At 46.0% G+C, this 19124-nt stretch overlaps 1 protein-coding gene across 2 annotated transcripts in view; it reads left to right on the forward strand.

Annotated features, from left to right (window-relative positions):
- Positions 1–439: 439 nt before the first annotated feature.
- Positions 440–19124, forward strand: part of PTPRO (protein tyrosine phosphatase receptor type O) — a 227806-nt gene continuing 209121 nt past the window's right edge. The window contains exon 1 of one of the 2 annotated variants that reach the window (XM_006130258.3): positions 440–1066. In XM_006130258.3, the coding sequence (XP_006130320.3) occupies positions 986–1066 (81 nt within the window). In that variant the 5' untranslated portion in view covers positions 440–985. The remainder of the gene's footprint in view (positions 1067–19124) is intronic. The other variant, XM_006130259.3, reaches the window with a different exon arrangement.

Genomic DNA, 19124 nt, shown 5'->3' on the forward strand with positions numbered 1-19124 from the left:
AGCAGCCCCTCCAGAAGGCTGTGGTGATCTGTTTGGGTGCAGTTACCAGGGTCTTTGTGTACTAAGTCAAAACTGAGATCAGGGCCATAATTAGACCCTGGATCTTATTCTCAGATATTGTAACTGTGGGACAGGTATTCATAGAAACCAGAGGTAGAGGCAAGTGATTGGGAAACTCCCCTTTAGAAAGTCTGAAATCACCATCATGTCTCTAAGATTTGCAGTGTTGTTCTACCGATAGTGGTGTTGGGCATTAGGGAGACAGAGTGGGTCTCCACAGGGAATAATCATGTTTTTAGAGCCATATTGACGCGGCTCCATCTGGCAGCTTCATTTGAAACTACCTTTCCGGGAAGCAATGGGTGGGGCAGCACGCTGGGGGTGATTTTGGCCAGCTGCGTGTACGGCAAGAGCGGAGGGTCTAGCCGGGAGGCAGGGGGGAGCGGGCTGACTGAGGAGGAGTTGGGGTTTGTGACTTGTTTTGACACTGATCAAGGGGAAACAGAGAGCGGGCTGGGGAAAGTCTCTGCGGGAGAGCTCGGGTTGGGGGGCGCTCTGGGGAAGGGCGGAGCTAACAGAGGGTGGGAAGGAGAGAGACGGGAGGCTGCTCGCCACTTTCAGCCCTGAGCCTGGCTTGAGACCGTCTCGTTCATTCAATGAAAGCCAGAAGGGGAGGGAAACGCGAGGCTCAGCTGATCACCTTCTGCACCTCCAAGGCAGGAGCAGCAGCAGCAGAGTCCCGCTTCACCCTCCCCCCCCCCTTTAACTGAGCAATCAAAGAAACTACTGGAAAAAATACCCCCCCCCCTCCCCGCACTAACCCACACATGCCGCGGGGAAGGCTGCGTGTCCTGCGAGGGCAGCCCGCGCCTGGAGCCGCGTGAGGCTGCAGCCATTCGCCATTGCCAAGCCCAGTCTGGAGCCAGCCCGACGCTAAAGCCTGCGGAGATTCCGGCGTGCGGTCCCGGCGGGGCGCTGCGTTTCAATGGTCCGAGCCCTGGCGAAGGGAGGGAGAAGCACCCGGATGCCCCTCTGCTCCCTGCTCTGGCTCTTTTTGTTCCTCAAGGTAAGAGAGAGAGAGAGAGAGAGAGAGAGAGACAGCCCGGGCATCTGCCTGGCCCCGCGCCGCCTGCCACTGCCCTCCCTTCGCAGGGCGGCTAGTGGGAGCTAGGGCTGGGCGGGTTCGCTGATTGTTGTCTCCTGCCTGCGTGGGGCTTCGTGGGTGTGATTGTTGGGGTGGTTTTTTTTTTTTAAAAAATGTGGATTTGGCGCATTTCTCCCCCTCCCGCCGCTCCCTTTGTGCTCTTCCACCAGGGCTGATAGGCACTGGCGGCCCGGGCTGGTTTGGTGGAATATGCTCCCTAAGGCAGAAGGAGGTCGCTTCCACTTGGTGGGGGGGGGGGGGGGCGAGTGGTCCTCTCTCGGCTTCTTGTGTGTCCCCGCAGCCCAGGGCGAGCAGGCATATGCAGCGGGCTTTGTGTTCCTCCGCGGAAACGTGTTGCCTTGAATGTGACTTACGACCCAGCGCTGCTGCTGTTATTGTTTGATCGCATGGTGCCTCTTGCCAGCGTGTTCTGGCTCCTGCGTCCTCTGGGCAGAGAGAGGAACCAAAAGGAGAGACCCACATTCAAAGTGACCAGCCGTGCTTGAGCTCACAGCCACCCCTCTTGGTCTTTCCCTTGCTCTGCTACGTGCGACCATCAGCCCCGGAGCACCTGCACATTCCCTTTGGAGATGCAGAACCTGGTCCTCAGCTGGTGACTATCCAGCTCCGTTCCAATGAGCTCAATTGAGCGATGTCAGTTAACATCTGGCTTTTTATGTGTCAATTAATCATGGCACGCATCAGAAATGTGTGCCATACACATGGGCCGCCAGGCTGCAGTAGCCACTGTAGCTTTATTTTATACTGTTCTGCCAGGGTACAGTTATTTAATTACTGGGATACATGCTGAAAGGTTGATAATATGATATTCATTCTGAGAGTGATTTGAAAATGTAATTGCACAGTGATTAAATTCCATGATGCAGTGAGTTTGCTTAGTTCTTTCCTTGCAACTGATTTTTTTTTATCAGCAAACTGTCTAGGAGTGAAAGGAGGTAAACTGGAGCTATCCCTTCAGCACCCTATTACTCTGTTTCTGCAAGATGCTGAAGTGTGGGGTAATTGAGAAGCTCTTCAATAAACATGCTCAGCACCAGTGACAGGATCGGCCCAATAAATAAGAGAACTTCAGAAATGTGTAGCCTGGATATGAAAATATTCTGTCACTAATATATCGGTCTTCTTCATGTGTTTAGTTTATTATATTGTGATAATATGTTAAAATGGAAAAAATTTAACCACAGCTTTGCTTGGCATTACCTTCAGATTGTTGTTGTTCTCTGCTCAAGCTCCAAATGTCTTCCTGGGATAAATTTTTCAAAGTTCTTCTTAATGCTGTAAGCTAGGTTACACATGATATTTTTATCTTGAAAGAGCAAAAGCATCAGCATTTCCTTAAGACTATTTAATATGCTTCATGTAACTTCACTAATAGGAAATATACGTACTGCACAGGCATATGCCATTGTCTGTAATTATCATGGCACTGAAATTACAGTATTCTGCACATTTTACAAATCCAACACACAGTTTTGGATAATTGTCAATCGCTGCCTGAAAGAACTCCCCAGCTAAGGGCCTGATCCTACAGTTCCTCTCTCCTCTGAGTAATCCTTACTGGTGCTAGTAGTCTCTCAGCAATCAATAGGATTACTGTAATATTTTGCAGGATCTGGTCCTAGAACAGCAGTGCTGTCTGGTAAAGACTAACATTGCATTTGCAAAATTATTTAAGAGATGCTTCCACTGCATCTGTTCAAACTATATTTGTTGGAAGCTCCCCCTCACTTTCACAAGTGCTGAAACACATTTGTTTGAGCTGCAAGTGTGAATAGAAAACAGGCTTTTGTTTCAAAGAGTTTGATCACAGATCCTTTAAGGAGGAAACTGTTACAGGGCATTGACAGTCTTGTGGAGAACTGAAAGATCTGCACTTCATTTATATTCTAGCTTGGGTCCCAATTCAGCAAAGCACTTCAGCATGTGTATTAGTGTTTTGATGGCTATGAGGGTGTCATGCTCTGAAGTGTTTTGCCTAAGCAAGGCCTCTTGCAAATGTGCCGAAAGTTTGCTGCATGGAATATACTGTACCTGTAAAATAAATTCTAAGAAATGTGGGCTAGAAAAAGTTCAGGAAGCTAAAGCCTCAGGATTTCATTTCATCCCAGGAGAAATTTATCTGGCTCAGAATCAGTGATTATCAATAGTACCACTGACTGCTCAAGAAAGACCCAAGACTGGAATTTCAAGAGATACTTCAGAATTGTGTGGTAACTTGGCACTGAAATATTAGGTAAAGCTGCAGATCAGGATTGTGGAACATTGGAAGCACGTGAATATGATCTCAGGACTGCCAGCTTACTCTTATTAATCCATCTGAATGGTCATGAAGTGTTATGATGAGAGAGCTTCATCTGGAATTTGTAGGCTGGAACAAAAAGGGATTTGAAAGGACAGGACTCAAATGCATTGGAAGAGTTATCGGAGGGAGCTTGCATAGAGCCTGATACCTCTGGGTACATTTACACTACAATCAGAAGTACATCTGCAGCACATGTAGACCTAGTTAGATCAAAGCTGGCTAGACTAACATGAATAAAAATACATGGTGTTGTGGCAGCATGGGTAACAACACAGGCTAGCCAGGGTCCTGGGTGGGGTTATACAGCCTATGTTTCTGCTGCTCTGGCTTCATTGATATTGGTACTCATCATAGCTAAATCAAAATTAGCTCAAGTATGTCTACATGTGTTGTAGTGACCATGTACTGGCTGCAAAGTATATATACCCTTCGTACCCAATTCAGATCAACTCTCTGACTCTCTTTTAACTAGCATTCAGACAAGAAGCAATGGGCTTAAATTGCAGCAAGGGAGGTTTAGGTTAGACATTAGGAAAAACTTCCTTTCCGTCAGGATGGTCAAGCACTGGAATAAATTGCCTACGGGGGTTGTGCAATCCACATCATTGGAGATTTTAAAGAGCAGATTAGGCATACACCTATTTGGGATGGGCTAGATAATAATTAGTCCTTCCATGAATGTAGGGGACTAGACTACATGACATCTCATTGTCCTTTCCAGTTCTACAATTATATTAACCTATGAAATTCACTCCATTTTCTTTAATTTCGTTCATTTTTCATTGCAAAAAATTAGCTTAAATCTTTAAAGAAGTCAGCATTTTGACAGAAAGCATTGTGTTCATTCTATGCTGTTTAGACATGTCAATGTATTGGAGGGAGGTTAGCACTGGTTCCTAAGGGTACGTCTACACTACAGCACTAATTTGAACTAACTTAGTTCGAATTACAGGCAGTCCCCGGGTTACGTACAAGATAGGGACTGTAGGTTTGTTCTTAAGTTGAATCTGTATGTAAGTCGGAACTGGCGTCCAGATTCAGCCGCTGCTGAAACTGATCAGTTTCAACAGCGGCTGAATCTGGACGCCAGTTCTGACTTACATACAGATTCAACTTAAGAACCCCAGGCATCCCCAAGTCAGCTGCTGCTGAAAATGATCAGCGGCTGATTCCAGGAAGCCCGGGGCAGGGGCTTCCTGTAGTCAGCCACTGGTCAGTTTCAGCAGCGGCTGACTTGGGGACGCCTGGGGCAGAGCAGCTGGGGTGCTGCTGGGTTGGTCCAGTAGCGCCGCCGCTCCTCGGCGCTACTGGACCAACCCAGCAACACCCAAGCTGCTCTGCCCCAGGCGTCCTGATTCTGACCAGCAGTGGCTGAATCAGGACGCTTGGGGCAGAACAGCTGGGGTGCTGCCCGGTTGGTCCAGTAGCGCCCAGAGCGGCGCTACGGGACCAACTGGCAGCGCCCCAGCTGCTGTACCACAGGTGTCCGGAGCAAAGCCACGGAGCACGGGGGCAGCGGGACAGCCCAGACGCGCGGTGGCTGTCCTGCTGCCCTCGGGCTCCATGGCTTTGCTTTGCTTTGCTCCCCGTCCCCCTGGTCTGTAGACCAGGGGGACGGGGAGCAAAGCGGCTGAACATGCTCTGCTTTGCTCTGCTTTGCCCCCCCCGTCCCCCTGGTCTGCAGACCAGGGGAAAGGGGGGCAAAGCAGAGCCAAACAGAGCCAAGCCGCGGAGCGCGCGATCAGCTGACAGCCCAGATGCGTCTGGGCTGTCAGCTGGCCGGGCGCTCTGCGGCTTGGCTCTGCTTTGCCCCCCCCCCCCCCGTGGTCTGCAGACCAGGGGGACGGGGGGGAAAGCAGAGCCAAGCCTCGGAGCGCGTGGGCAGCGGACAGCCCTGTCCGCTGCCCACGTGTTCCGCCGCTTTGCTTCCTCTCCCTGGTCTGCTGGAGACCAGGGAGAGGAACGGCCCCGTTCGTAACTGCGGATCCGACATAAGTCGGATCCGCGTAACTCGGGGACTGCCTGTAGTTAATTCGAACTAAGCTAATTCGAACTAACACGTCTAGAACTAAAAACTAGTTTGAATTAGCGTTTTGCTAATTCGAACTAGAATGTCCACATTAAGTAGACCCTGAACCGGGGTTAAGGATGGCCGGAAGCAGTGCCGACAGGGCATCAGAGGAGGACTTAGAGCGTGGAGACTTAGGCTAGCCGAGGGCTGCGCTTAAACGGACCCGACCCCCACCCCGGACAGACAGTTCTCAGGTTTGCCCAGCTTGCAAACCAGTCCTGGCTTGGAGTGCCCGGAGTGCCCACACTGGGCACATCATAGCACTCAGCCATCAGACCGGCTGCACTTGCCGCAGGCTGCCATCTGGGGAGAGGGGGCAATTGGGGGGCTGCAGGAGAGCTTCCACCCCCAGAAGCCTGCAGAGCCAGCCCAGTCCTCCCCATCGAGGGCTCGTACCCCATTCCTCCCTCATCTCCTTCCACTTACCCTTCCCTAGCCCCCCTTCCTGATGTACAAACAAAGGACAATTGTGTTCAAAAATGGAATCTGTCTTTATTGAACAAAACTGGGGGAGACTGGGAAAAGGAGGTGGGAGGGGGGAAGAGAGAGCATGGGAGAGGGGAGGGCAACTAAAATGATCAGGGGTTGGGAACAAGTCCCATATGAAGAGAGGCTAAAGAGACTGGGACTTTTCAGCTTAGAAAAGAGGAGACGGAGGGGGGACAGGATAGAGGTCTCTAAAAGCAGGAGTTGGGTGGAGAGGGTGCATACAGAAAAGTTCTTCATTAGTTCCCATAAAGAAGGACTAGAGGACACCAAAGGAAAGGAATGGGTAGCAGGCTTCAAACTAGTAACAGAAAGTTGTTCTTCCAAAGCAAAGAGTCAACCTGTGGAACTCCTTGCTGCAGGAGGCTGTGAAGGCTAGAACTGGAACAGAGTTTAAAGGGACGTGAGATCAAGTCATGGAGGTTGGGTCCATGGAGTGCTATTAGCCAGGGGGTAGGAGTGGTGTCCCTGCCCAAGGTTTGTGGAAGGCTGAAGAGGGATGGCACGAGACAAATGGCTTGGTCACTGTCTTCGGTCCATCCCCTCCAAGGTCCGTAGGGTTGGCCGCTGTCAGCAGACAGGCTACTGGGCTAGATGGACCTTTGGTCTGACCCAGGACGGCCATTGTAAGCTCAGGGCTCAGGGTCGGGGGTCTCAGTGGACCCCCTTGATTTTCATGCACACCTGCTCCTGGGTGTCCAGGCTGGCAGCTCTCCTGCCCTAGACGGCCACTTTCCTGTGCCTAGTGCGGAGATCGTGGACGAGGTCCACGATGTCCGCACTAGCCCAGGCGGGTGCCCGCCTCTTGCGGTCCCGGGCAAGCTCCCGGGAGCCGCCAGCCTGGTCCCGGGAAGAGGGGGAGGGCTGGGGGGCATCGGGTGGGTGGCTCGATCCGTGCCAGGTGCAGGGTCTGCTGGCTGGGTGCTGGCAGGCTTGCACCTGGCACGGGCACCGTAGCCAGCCTGTGCCCCTTTAAGGGGTCCGGGGCCGGGAGGGGGGCATACGAGTTTCCCTGGTGTTGGCCAGAGTGGCCACCAGGGAAACCTGGGGAGGGCTAGCCTCCCACTAGTTCGAATTAAGGGGCTACACACCCCTTAATTCGAACTAGCTAGTTCGAACTAGGCTTAATCCTCGTAAAATGAGGATTACCTAGTTCGAACTAAGCGCTCCGCTAGTTCGAATTAAGTTCGAACTAGCGGAGCGCTAGTGTAGCGCTTATGAAAGTTAGTTCGAACTAACGTCTGTTAGTTCGAACTAACTCTGTAGTGTAGATGTACCCTAAGGAATACTAAAATTTCCCAACCTGGCATTAAGTGGATATTTTGTGTGGAAGTTGTTCTCATTGAGAGAACAGCTGCACTGAACTGAGAATCTGAAAAAGGGCAAACATGCTTGCTGCTTCAGCATTAGTGGACCAAATGTCATTTTAAGCTGCATCTGTTTGGTAGGGATAAATAATCTATAAAACAACCTCTAGTCTTAGCTGAGAGAGAGCTTCAATAAGTTGGCTCTTATCCGTGAAGCAAACTTGACTAGACTATGGATTTTAAATATCAGTTAACTTATTAGTCGATTAACTTCATGAATTCTTATCTGTTACTCAACTATTCTGTAGTCCCTGGGAGTGGGGCTGGCAGCCAGTGCACTCCAGCCTCACTCCCAAGGAGCCCCCTGCCATTCCACGCTGCTTCCTCTGTATCAGGCAGGAGCTGGTCCATGATGGGATCCGGTTTAAAAACTAGCTCCCCCTTGCAAACTGGCTACCTGTCACCCTGTGCTGCTGCCTCTGATACAGCGGCAGCAGTGTGGGGTGGCAGCAATCCCTGTGCTGGGGTAAGGGGCTGAGTTCCTGGATCCAACATGAGCCATAACTGAGCTGGGCTGCTGGCCAGCCTGCTAAAAAATTTACTGGTGTGGCAGAAGGGGAAATGTAGTCTATAGTATTAACCTATAAGCTTTTGCTCATCGGTTAATCGACTACACTATTACATCCCTAGACTAGACACAGAATTTCATCTGGGTGGGATGAGCAAGTGTCACATAGTTGGATGTCATTGGTATACAAAACCCACCATGTTCGGTGTCTCCTACTCATGCTAACTGTTCCATGTACATGGTGAACAGTACTAGGGACAGGAGGCTGACCGAGTCAGCTTTTTACTTTCTGTGTCTGGCTAGGTGGTGTGGCTTTTCCTTTTGGATGCAGAATTTGTCACTATCTAGGGATGTTAACTGGAAAGCATGAGGCTTCCTTGGTACTCTTACCAGTTAGCTGGCCCTTGCCAGTGAACTCTGCTGATGACCAGCCATGGGCAGCATGACCCCGTGATTGCCATAGTGGGGGGCCTGTGGTTGGACCCCATGGCTATAGTGAAGCCAGCTGATGAGATCTAAGTCAAAGTGGTTAACTGGTTAAGTAATCTGATCTATGCCAGCAGTGCCCCACTGCTATATTTATGGACAAACTGGACAATCTCTGCAGGAAAGAATTAATGGACACAAATCAGATATACGCAAAGGAAACATACAGAAACCTATTGGAGAGCACTTCAGCCTTCCAAACCACACTTTGAAAGATCTCCAAATAGCTGTCTTGTCACAAACCAGTTCTACAAGCCGGATCCACAGGGAAGCATTGGAATTAGAATTCATCTGCAAATTCAATTCACATGCTAATAGACTCAATTGTGATGAAAGTTGGTTGGGAAGCTACCAATTTAACAACTATTTAAGGTGCAAACAGCTCTCTGTGTCAGGAAGGATACATCTATTGACTTGGATTTTTATCTGCTTTGGTTTAACTATCCAATCTTCAGATACTTACTGATGCTTTGTCTCCTATCCCCCTCCCTTTTTCTCCCCTCCCCTTCCCCTTTCCTATTTATTTTGGGTGTACGCATCCCAAATTCATAACTCCAGTCATCTGAAGAAGTGGGCTGTGCCCACAAAAGCTCATGATACCATCTACATGTTTTGTTAGTCTATAAAGTGCTACCAGACCATTTGTTGTTTTTTTCTGGTTAGGCATTATCATTTAACTGGTTAACTGCTTTACATCTCTGCTGTTATCCATGTTTTTGTTATCTTGAGATTAGACCAGTGGATGACTCTGCATTTTAAAACCAGCTGGAGACTGAAGTTGGTGCAAAATGCAGCAGATCGATAATTGAGGATGTGTTTTGGCACCCCACAACTGAGAGCTCATTGTGAAGAGGAGCAGTTGTCTTCAGCTCTTTTCTGAGATCTCTGAGAGCAAAGAATGAAGCCACTAAAGAGCTGCCCCAATGCAACCAATACAGTCTTTTTGCTATAACCAGCTCTATAATCAAACAGACCCCGGTCAGGAAGATCAAAGGCATCTAAGTCTTCTGCCTTTGAGTTTTTTCTGCAGTTGTACCAAAGAAGGGAAGATAATACTGGTCAATTGCTAACAAAGACTACCAGAGTCCTGTGAGTATTCTTTGAGCCAAAGCCACTTGATTGCATCCTTGAAAACAATGAGAACTCTACCCTGTCTAAGAGGTGTGAACAGTTTCACCAAGTGAGGGACTTAGTACTTATTCACTGGTCTTCACTAGAAAGAGGCAAATGCCCCTCTTTCCTCCCCTCCCTCCCCCCAAAAAAACAAGTTGTGAGACAGAGTTCTCCAAACACCCTTAGTATCTTAGACTGTGTCACAGGGTGAAACTCTAGAATTCTAGTAGAGAGAACAAAGCCCTTGTTCCCTCAAGACATTGTTTTACCACCACAAAAGCTCACAACACTTAGTTTTAAGATACAATAACTATATATGTAAAAAAAATAAAAATATGGTATGTGTTCCTCCTGTAAGTCTTAGGTCCTGAGCCTGAATTTCTTACACTGGCAACCTTCAAACTGGTTTCATATACTGCTGCATTGGGCCTTTATAGTGGTAGGTTAACAACATCTTTACTACCACAAGCATCGTAGCCCTCTAAAAATAAGTTATACTTTAATTATTACTGTCTTTAAATATTGACCTTGGAAGAAACAAATAGTTAAAAGATAAACAAGTGATGATCAATCTTAAATTAAAATGAATCTTATTTTTCAGCTTGACACCTGGTACTCCAACTGCTACATGGTGACAAAATAGTTTAGTAAACATTCTGAAAAATGTCCTGTATTTAGGACACACCGTTAGATATGCAAGGGCAAGGAGAAGTTGCAAGGACTAGCAGTTTACATGCTCCAGGATATGAGTTGGTCTGCTGGTGGGATTGGGAGGAAGTTTCCTTAGCAGTGGATGGCATAGTGGCAGCATGGATTGGGAATCAGGTGACTGGTTCAAGCTGTGTCTTTGACAGTGATTCACTGACTTTGGACAGACAAGTGACTCCTAGAGAAATTTTTAAAAGTAAAAAATGACTTTCATTAAGAGTTGGGCACTTAGTTCATCTTTAACCCCAGTGACTTAGCTTTCACATCTGTAACCTAGAAATAATACCTCCTTACCTCTTAGGGTTGATTTCAAATTTAATTAACCAGAGTCAGATAAAATGCACATTATAAATATATGGGAGTCTTTCTACAGATGACAATGTGCATTAGATCAGCCCCTTTATTTTTCTGAGGTGCTTGAGATGATATAATTAAAAAGCAGTGAAAGCACTAAATAATTAAGACTAATGTACTGTTGGGCAATATGGGGGGGGGGGTCTATGCAACTCTATATCAATCAGATATTTGTGGGGGTGGGTTACCCTTCTGTGATTACATTTCAGACCCTTACATGGAAATTCTGATAAGAAAGGGATTTTTTAAATGAAAGAAACATGACATTTCATATTAATTTTAAACGAATTCCTGAAGATCAGTATTACTGGAACAAATAACTGAATGAATAATGTAGAGATATTTAAAATAGAATGTTACCAGGTTTTTCCCAGCACTGTACTTTGATCTTGAAATGAGTATTTAAAAAAGATGGAGCAAGTAACTCCTCATAAAAGAAAGGGGAAATGCTAATATCACATGCTAGGAAATGACACTGGCTTTTAAATGAAGGAGTTCCAGAAATGACACAATGCATCATGTTTGGCTTACCATAAAGACAGCATATTGTATCAGAATGAAAGCAGGGAGTGCTGTGTCCATATTACTGTAGTTATTGTATTTCCAGCATGCAATTAGAGCATGAATACCTTACTGTAAGCATCAATAATGGGAAATATGGGGACAATGTTGACAATAACAGAAAAAGCAGCAAGAAGAGGAGGCTTAGAAAGGAAGATAAACTTGGTTTTCATCATAATGAAATGATTGTTAGAGCTCCAGGAGGGGAAATAGGTGCAGATGTGCAAATGAATAGGGCGTGAAATGCTGGGGATAGAAAGATCAATTTGGAAGCTTTAAATACAGAGGCTGAGGATTTCAAAGGAGTAGACGGGAAATTCAGTACAGATTAGATGCTTAATTGAAGATATTGGAAGAGGTAGGAATGCTGAAGGTTTTTATGGAATAAGGGCTTCACGATCATATTTGAAGATGTAGATGATGTGCACCTACATATCTGACACTAACATGGGGCCATGGTATGCAATATCACCAGATATTCTGAAACCTTCAAAGTAAATACCACTGCCTCTTACCATTTGCTATAGCACAACGGGTAAAAGTAAAGAGGGAATTTCAATCCTAAAAGTGAACAGAAAAATGTGACAATCAAGGGCTAGAACATTAATGTTGCTTTACTGAAGTCAGTGAAGCAATACCAATGTACCTCAGCAGAGGATCCAGTATAATGTTTAAACACAGCTGCTTGTAAAGCCTAGGGAAACAAAACTAAATTCATTGTTTAAATAGGCTGGGAAATTTTGCTAATGTCTCCTTTTTATCCTACCTGCTGTGAGATTTCCAGTGATCACCCCTAATTGTTTCTTGGGGGATCCAGCAGTGTGACTCCTATTAATACCAATGGGAGCAGGACAGCTAGAGTCTTGAGCACTTTAAAATGGTAATGGTCTGTCTGTGATCTCCTCCAGGCTTGCGTCTAATGTAGCAGATGGCAAGATTCTGGCTTAAAGAATGGTAGATCCATTTTTCCCAACGAACTAAAAAACAGAGTTCCATGAGCAGCCAGGCTTGTTTATCATTTTAGTGCCAGTATGTTTGGTCTTCTAAAATATAGAAAACTTCTGTTTCTTTGCTTTGAAGTCTAAGTTGTAGACCCGTAGAAGGAAGGTTGTGCTGCAAAATCCAGAGGAGAGGATTGTTGTTGATGAGGATTTGTATTTGTTTATGGTGGCATCCAATATGTGTGAGATGCTTTTTCAAACAGAAACAAGTCATGATTTCTCCCCCAAGGAGCTTAGAGAGTTTCCTGTTTTTGTTCAGCATTTGATTTCTGAACTAGATGTGCCCATCAAACTTTCTGAACACTCGCATCAATTTAAAAACTTCAAAAATCTTAAAGAAAAACCACTCAATTACAAAAGAAGCGGAGTCCAACGAAATTAATTTCATGGAAGTAACTACAGGTGTGACAAAGCTTTGAAGAGTGATTCATTTTACACAAGGGTAATTTTAGAAATAGGAACATTGGCAAAGTCCTTTATTCTGAATAAATAGTTTTCTGCTCACTGTTAATTAAGGGAATTTGTATTTTAATAAGGGCTTTCCTCCTCCAACTTCGCTATTTCTTTTGCTTGATTAGGTACTAAATGTATAATCTGGTGTCACCAGTTACTGGAAAGGATTGCGATATTACAAAACCAGTACTCCAGGGGCTCGTCTACATTGGCCCCTTTTCCGGAAGGGGCATGGTAATTTTTGAAATCGCAATAGGGAAATGCGCGGGGGATTTAAATATCCCCCGCGGCATTTAAATAAAAATGTCCGCCGCTTTTTTCCGGCTTTTAGAAAAGCCGGAAAAGAGCGTCTACACTGGCCCCGATCCTCCGGAAAAAAAGCCCTTTTCCGGAGGATCCTTTGAAGTAGGAATAAGATCCTCCGGAAAAGGGCTTTTTTTCCGGAGGATCGGGGCCAGGGTAGACGCTCTTTTCCGGCTTTTCTAAAAGCCGGAAAAAAGCGGCGGACATTTTTATTTAAATGCCGCGGGGGATATTTAAATCCCCCGCGCATTTCCCTATTGCGATTTCAAAAATTACCATGCCCCTTCCGGAAAAGGGGCCAATGTAGACGTAGCTCAGGGTTCTAGATTGTAATCCATTTCTGCAGAGAGCCTTCAAATCACTGGCTCTAGGGCTGTGAGTAACAGTTGTAGGATCAAGCTCTCTGACTACGCCACATGAGGAGTTAAGATGGGATATGGTCTTATATAATTAAGGGTAATTATTAAAACAGTAAGAGAAACTCTGAATTACAGACAAATTGATTCATGTATAGTATTTCAAATTTATCATGCTTATAAAAATTCTTCCTACTGGATTATTAACTAATTAATAATATATTGGATCTAAAGTATGTAGTTTTTAAAAAAATTGAAATGTAACTACAAATTCAATATGGTCAAACCCAGGAAGTTTTCCTACAAACTTGTTGTAGAAGATGGAACCCATCAATATAAGGGAAAATACTATGGACTATAAAATTACATTGGAATTTAAAAAAAATAAAAGATGTTCCAGAATTAAAACAGTGTGAGAATGTAATGAGTGGCATGGTATTCATTGCAGCACTGCTCTATATTGGGTAAAATCAGAATTGCCCAGTTATTCATTATCCCTATATTGCTGACATCCATCAAAGATGCTATTGTGCTTTTGGGACCCAATCAAAACCCCGCAGAAGTCAGTGGGAGTCAACGGATGAAGCCTTTTAGAGCAGGAGTAGCTGAGATCTGCTGTGAAGTTTAGCATTGTTGTGAGAGTGTAGCATAGTGCTAACCATGGAGTCCTATTGACCTTGGATTTCTTACATTAATGCTAGCACTAACTAGATGCCACTAGATAAGATAACCATACATCCTCCTTTGGCCAAGGCTGTCCCTTTCAAGTCTTGTCCTTACTGTCCTGTTTCCTTCCCCTCCCTCCCGCCCCCAAAAGTTGGCATTTGTTCCATTTGCTTTTGCCAACTGATGGTTTAGGGGTGGGATGGTACAGATGGGGCTGGCAGGGCTCAAGCAAGCAGTGACTAATTTGTGGGGGAGGGTCAGCCAGAGCTTGGAAAAGTGACTTGGGTCTCTCCTGAGCAAAAGAGGGGGCAGCACTTGAGCTAGCCCTATGTGTTGTCCCCTTTTCCCTTTGGGAAATATGGCCATCCTACCACTGGATGGCTTAGGGTTTTAGCTATTCTAAAGGTTAAACCATTTCTTCAAGTTTTATTTAAACAAAACTAGAGCAATCACCTTTCTCAAGTGATATCAGTTTTGATGTCAGCGGTTACATTGTAACCAGAGTGACAGAGCTAATAAAAAGGAAGAACCCTAAATTACATTCTTAAAGGAGGATTTTCTCCACTTGACGTGGAATCTAAGGCCTTTTCATTAGAACAAGGCAGAAATGGATCTGGTTTATGAAGAAAGAAACCCCAAACAAAGGATATTGCAATTTGGGTCTCATGTTTATCCATATTTTGGAGAGTGAAGGGGAATAGTGAAATAGCACCATTTCCACACACACCACCACTCTTTCCAGTATTACATTTGTTCCCTCACAGCTACAGATGAGCAAAAGCAAAACACTGTGACCAAACATCCCATAAAATCAAAATACTCACCCCAAGCCTGGATCAGAATTTTCTAAATAGTCTCCACCTGCGTAATCAGGTGAATTAAAACTCTCTAGATCATAATTTGTCAGCTCCACTCAGCTACAATCATGGGACATTTGTTTCTCCTAGATCATTTCATTTGTTAGACATCTGTTAAGCTATAGAACAGTAGACCTCTATGCATGCTACCAGGCAAAAGCAAATTCTTTTCTGCCAGTTTTAAAAAACAATGGTTATCTAAAATGTAGAAAGTAAGCACAATTAATTTTCTCCTTCAGTAGCTGAGATGCTGCTTAAAAGATGTGGGTGGAAAATAATTTTGTGCCAGAGAGAGAAATGCACAAGGCCAAATTCGGAATTGGCATAAACACGTATAACCGTGCTGACGGAGTGGCACTTAGGAGACTTCTGAGTTTGGCCTCTAATGCAATAATTCCTTGGGCTCAATTTTTGGCCTCAGATTTACAGGCAGAACTGCTGTTGGAATCAGCTGGAGTTCTATTCTTCAGAGAGTGGAATTGGGCCCAGAGCTTGAGAAATTAAACAGGAGATTTTTTTTAAGTTAAAATGTAAAAGAAAGAAACAAATAGGAAAAGAGCTGCAAAGTAATCCCTAATATTTAGCAGCTTCAAACCCCACAGACTTCAGTGTTTACACCAGTTCTACCCACATCCACTGCTATAGCGGATCATCAATGCCAGGGGTGCCCAAACTTTTTTCAAAGAGGGCCAGATTTGATAAAGTGAACAAGCGTGAGGGCCGACCATTTTGCCTGACATTCTTTGAACCATTAAAATTAAATGCAAATTAACTATTTTATGCAAAGTTTATTGCAAACGGCATACTTTCCATTTCGTCACATGGATGACAAATCTAAACAGGTGTTAAATCACTCTGCCTTTCATATCTGAAGGCCAGATGAAAAAAAAATCCAGGAAGCTGAAATATATGTCAGGAACATTGTAAAGTACATTACATATTATTGGTAACAAAGGTTGTCTGTCAACTTTTAAGTTCAAAAAATATGAACAGGAACATAACACCAAGTATACATGTTGTATCCAAATATATTTATAACTGATTTAGACCAACTGACATTAACTGAGATTTTACATCTCAATACATATGGATTCGTTGGGGGCCATAAAAGATAGATATTGCCAAATTACCTGTGGGGCCGTATTAAACCGGAACACGGGCCGCAATTGGCCCGCGGGCCGGACTTTGGACATGCCTGATCAATGCCCTTTACAACAAATGCTTCCCCCCCTTCTTTGATGTCCCATTCTTTATTATCCTTGCTAGTTCCAACTTTTCTACATACTTCGTTGAGCAAGGTCTTGTGGCTTGGCTATTTGCAGAGGTTCCTGTTGTAACATGGCCCTGGGCCATAATGAGTCAGGGAATTCCCATCCTTTTAATATTGCCTGGTTGTCAAAGTTCCTTTTTGGGAGCAACGAGACTATAAGAGAACTTTGTCTGGATCTCTGTAGGTAGTTTTCATCCTCCAGCAAGGATTTCTTGGCGTTAGGAATCCTTTCTCCCTTAATGGAGATAGTTGTACGGGGAGCAGTGTTTTGCATAATCCCTTCCCCAGTGTGTATGAAGGAAAGAGAAAGAAGGTGTGATGGCTAGAGAACGTCTGGTACCTGAAAGAGCCCATTTGAGAATTATCTGGTTTTTAAATAAAACAGGACCGATTCTGTCTCACTCTAAACTGTGTGCGGTCATTAACACCAGTGCAAACTGGGAATAACATGCTACCAGATCAGAATAGTTAGCTTCCCCCCCCCCCTTGCACTGGTGTGAATCATAGAGCTGGAAGAGACCTCAGCAGGTCATCAAGTCCAGTCTCCTGTGCAAGGCAGGACCAATCCCAACTAAATCAACCCAGCCAGGGCTTTGTCAAGCTGAGACTTAAAAACTTCTAGGGATGGAGATCCTACCACCTCCTTAGGTAACCCATTCCAGTCCTTCACCACCCTCCTAGTGAAATAGTTTTACCTAATATTTAACCTAGACCTCCCGCACTGTAACTTGAGACCATTGCTCCTTGTTCTGCCATCCGTCACTACTGTGAACAGCCTTTCTCCATCCTCTTTGGAACCTCCCTTCAGGATGTTGAAGGCTGCTATCAAATCCCCCCTCACTCTTCTCTTCTGCAGACTAAACAAACCCAAATCCCTTAGTCTCTCCTAATAGGTCATGTGCACACAGTGCAAAGCAAAGACAAATCAGGCCTAGTATTCCCTGGTTTGCACCTATTGACTTAGGCTATGCCTACACACAGTGTTCTATCAGAAAAAGGTACGCAAATTGCAATCTGCAATTTGCGTACCTTTTTCTGATAGTTTTTTTTTCGGAATTCCCCCTAACCCCCTTTCAGAAGAGCCCTTCTTCCTCGTGGGAGGAGGAAGACAGAGCTTCCAAAAGAGTGCGTCTGCTCTTCCGCCAAAAAAAGGTAGAAGAGCAGATGCGTTCTCTGGACACGGCAGAGTTTTTCCGGCATACCTCCGATATCCTGAAAAAAGCCTGTAATGAAGGCATAGCCTCAGTTAAGTATGACTTGATGAAACAGAAATCTAGCTCTGAAAATTTCATTTATTATTAGGTTCTGAGCCTCACTAGTATTCAATGTGGTACAGATATAGAATAATGGTTTACAGTATGTAGGAAGCCAGACAAGATAATCTAATGGTTCCTTCTGAATCTGTGAAAAGAAGACCTGAACCATGCCTGCAGGAGTTAAAAATGTACTTCAGAGTCAGCCAAAACAGTTCATACCAGAGATGAGCTTAGAAATCTAGAGGGAGATGTTGAATCTCTTAGAAACCATCAGCATGATGCAGCACATCAGAATAATCACAAAAGAATACTGGACTAGGACCAGCATGTTGGCTCTGGTCTCAGTTCTGACTGTTGAACAGCAAAGCTACCTTGAGTATGTTTCATCTCACTATGCCCCTGTTTCCTCTTCTGTCATGTCCACTTAGATGGCAAGTTCTTTGAGGCAAGGGCTGTTCCTTCCTGTGTATACAATACCTAACACAATGGGACCCCCATCTGGTTTGCTACTGCAATGCAAGTAACATAAAATCAAACCTATAAGTTAATAGTTATTGATTGAATTTTGTCGTGTTTTGAGTCTAGTTCGGTCATTCAGACTACAAAGATGAAGATAACAGTTTTAATCTTATAGAGAAGGAGGGTGCAGTAATGGCTTTTATTGGACAATCTTCTCTTCATGGAATAGGCAGTCTTTCAAGTTATACAGGCAGTCCCCGGGTTACGTACAAGATAGGGACTGTAGGTTTGTTCTTAAGTTGAATCTGTATGTAAGTCGGAACTGGCGTCCAGATTCAGCCGCTGCTGAAACTGACCACCAGTTCTGACTTACATACAGATTCAACTTAAGAACCCCAAGTCAGCTGCTGCTGAAACTGATCAGCCGCTGATTCCAGGAAGCCTGGGGCAGAGCAACTGTGCCTCGGGCTTCCTGTAGTCAGCGCTGGTCAGTTTCAGCAACGGCTGACTTGGGGACGCCTGGGGCAGAGCAGCTGGGGTGCTGCTGGGTTGCTCCAGTAGCGCCGCTCCTCGGCGCTACTGGACCAACCCAGCAGCACCCCAGCTGCTCTGCCCCAGGCGTCCTGATTCAGCCGCTGCTGAAACTGACCAGCAGCGGCTGAATCAGGACGCCTGGGGCAGAGCAGCTGGTGTGCTGCCGGGTTGGTCCAGTAGTGCCCAGAGCGGCGCTGCGGGACCAACTGGCAGCGCCCCAGCTGCTCTGCCCCAGGGTCCACAACAAAAGCCTGGTCTGCTGGGGGGGGCACACTAGCTGCGCCCCCCACCCCCCAGCAGACCAGGGACACGGGGAGCAAAGCCGCAGCGGCGGGGTGCCTCGCCTCTGAGGCTTTGCTCTGGCGCAGGACCTGCCGCCGCTGTGGATTTTCTCCCGGTGCCCCTGGTCTGCTGGAGACGGTCCCCAGCAGACCAGGGGCACCGGGAGCAAATCTTCAGCTGCGGCGGGGTCCCGCGCTTCTGAGGCTTTGCCAGAGCAAAGTCGGAGCCGCACTTACGAACTGGGCTTTCTCGCCCCGGAGCTCGCAGGCAGCGGTCAGCCACCTCGACCTCCGGGGCTGCGGCTTTGCTCCCGATGCCCCTGGTCTGCTGGAGACGGTCCCCAGCAGACCAGGGGCACCGGGAGCAGCTTTTCTCGCCCCGGAGGTCGAGGTGGCTGACCGCTGCCTGCGAGCTCTGGGGCGAGAGAGCCCCGTTCGTAAGTGCGGATCTGACATAAGTCGGATCCGCGTAAGTCGGGGACTGCCTGTACAGCTATCACCTTGGCTCTCTAATATCCTGGGGCCTGCATGGATGCATCAACAGTGTGAACAATAACTTTCATGTCA

This window comes from Pelodiscus sinensis, chromosome 1 (genome assembly GCF_052426305.1).
Source record: "Pelodiscus sinensis isolate ZL-2025 chromosome 1, ASM5242630v1, whole genome shotgun sequence".
NCBI classification, from domain to species: domain Eukaryota; kingdom Metazoa; phylum Chordata; order Testudines; family Trionychidae; genus Pelodiscus; species Pelodiscus sinensis.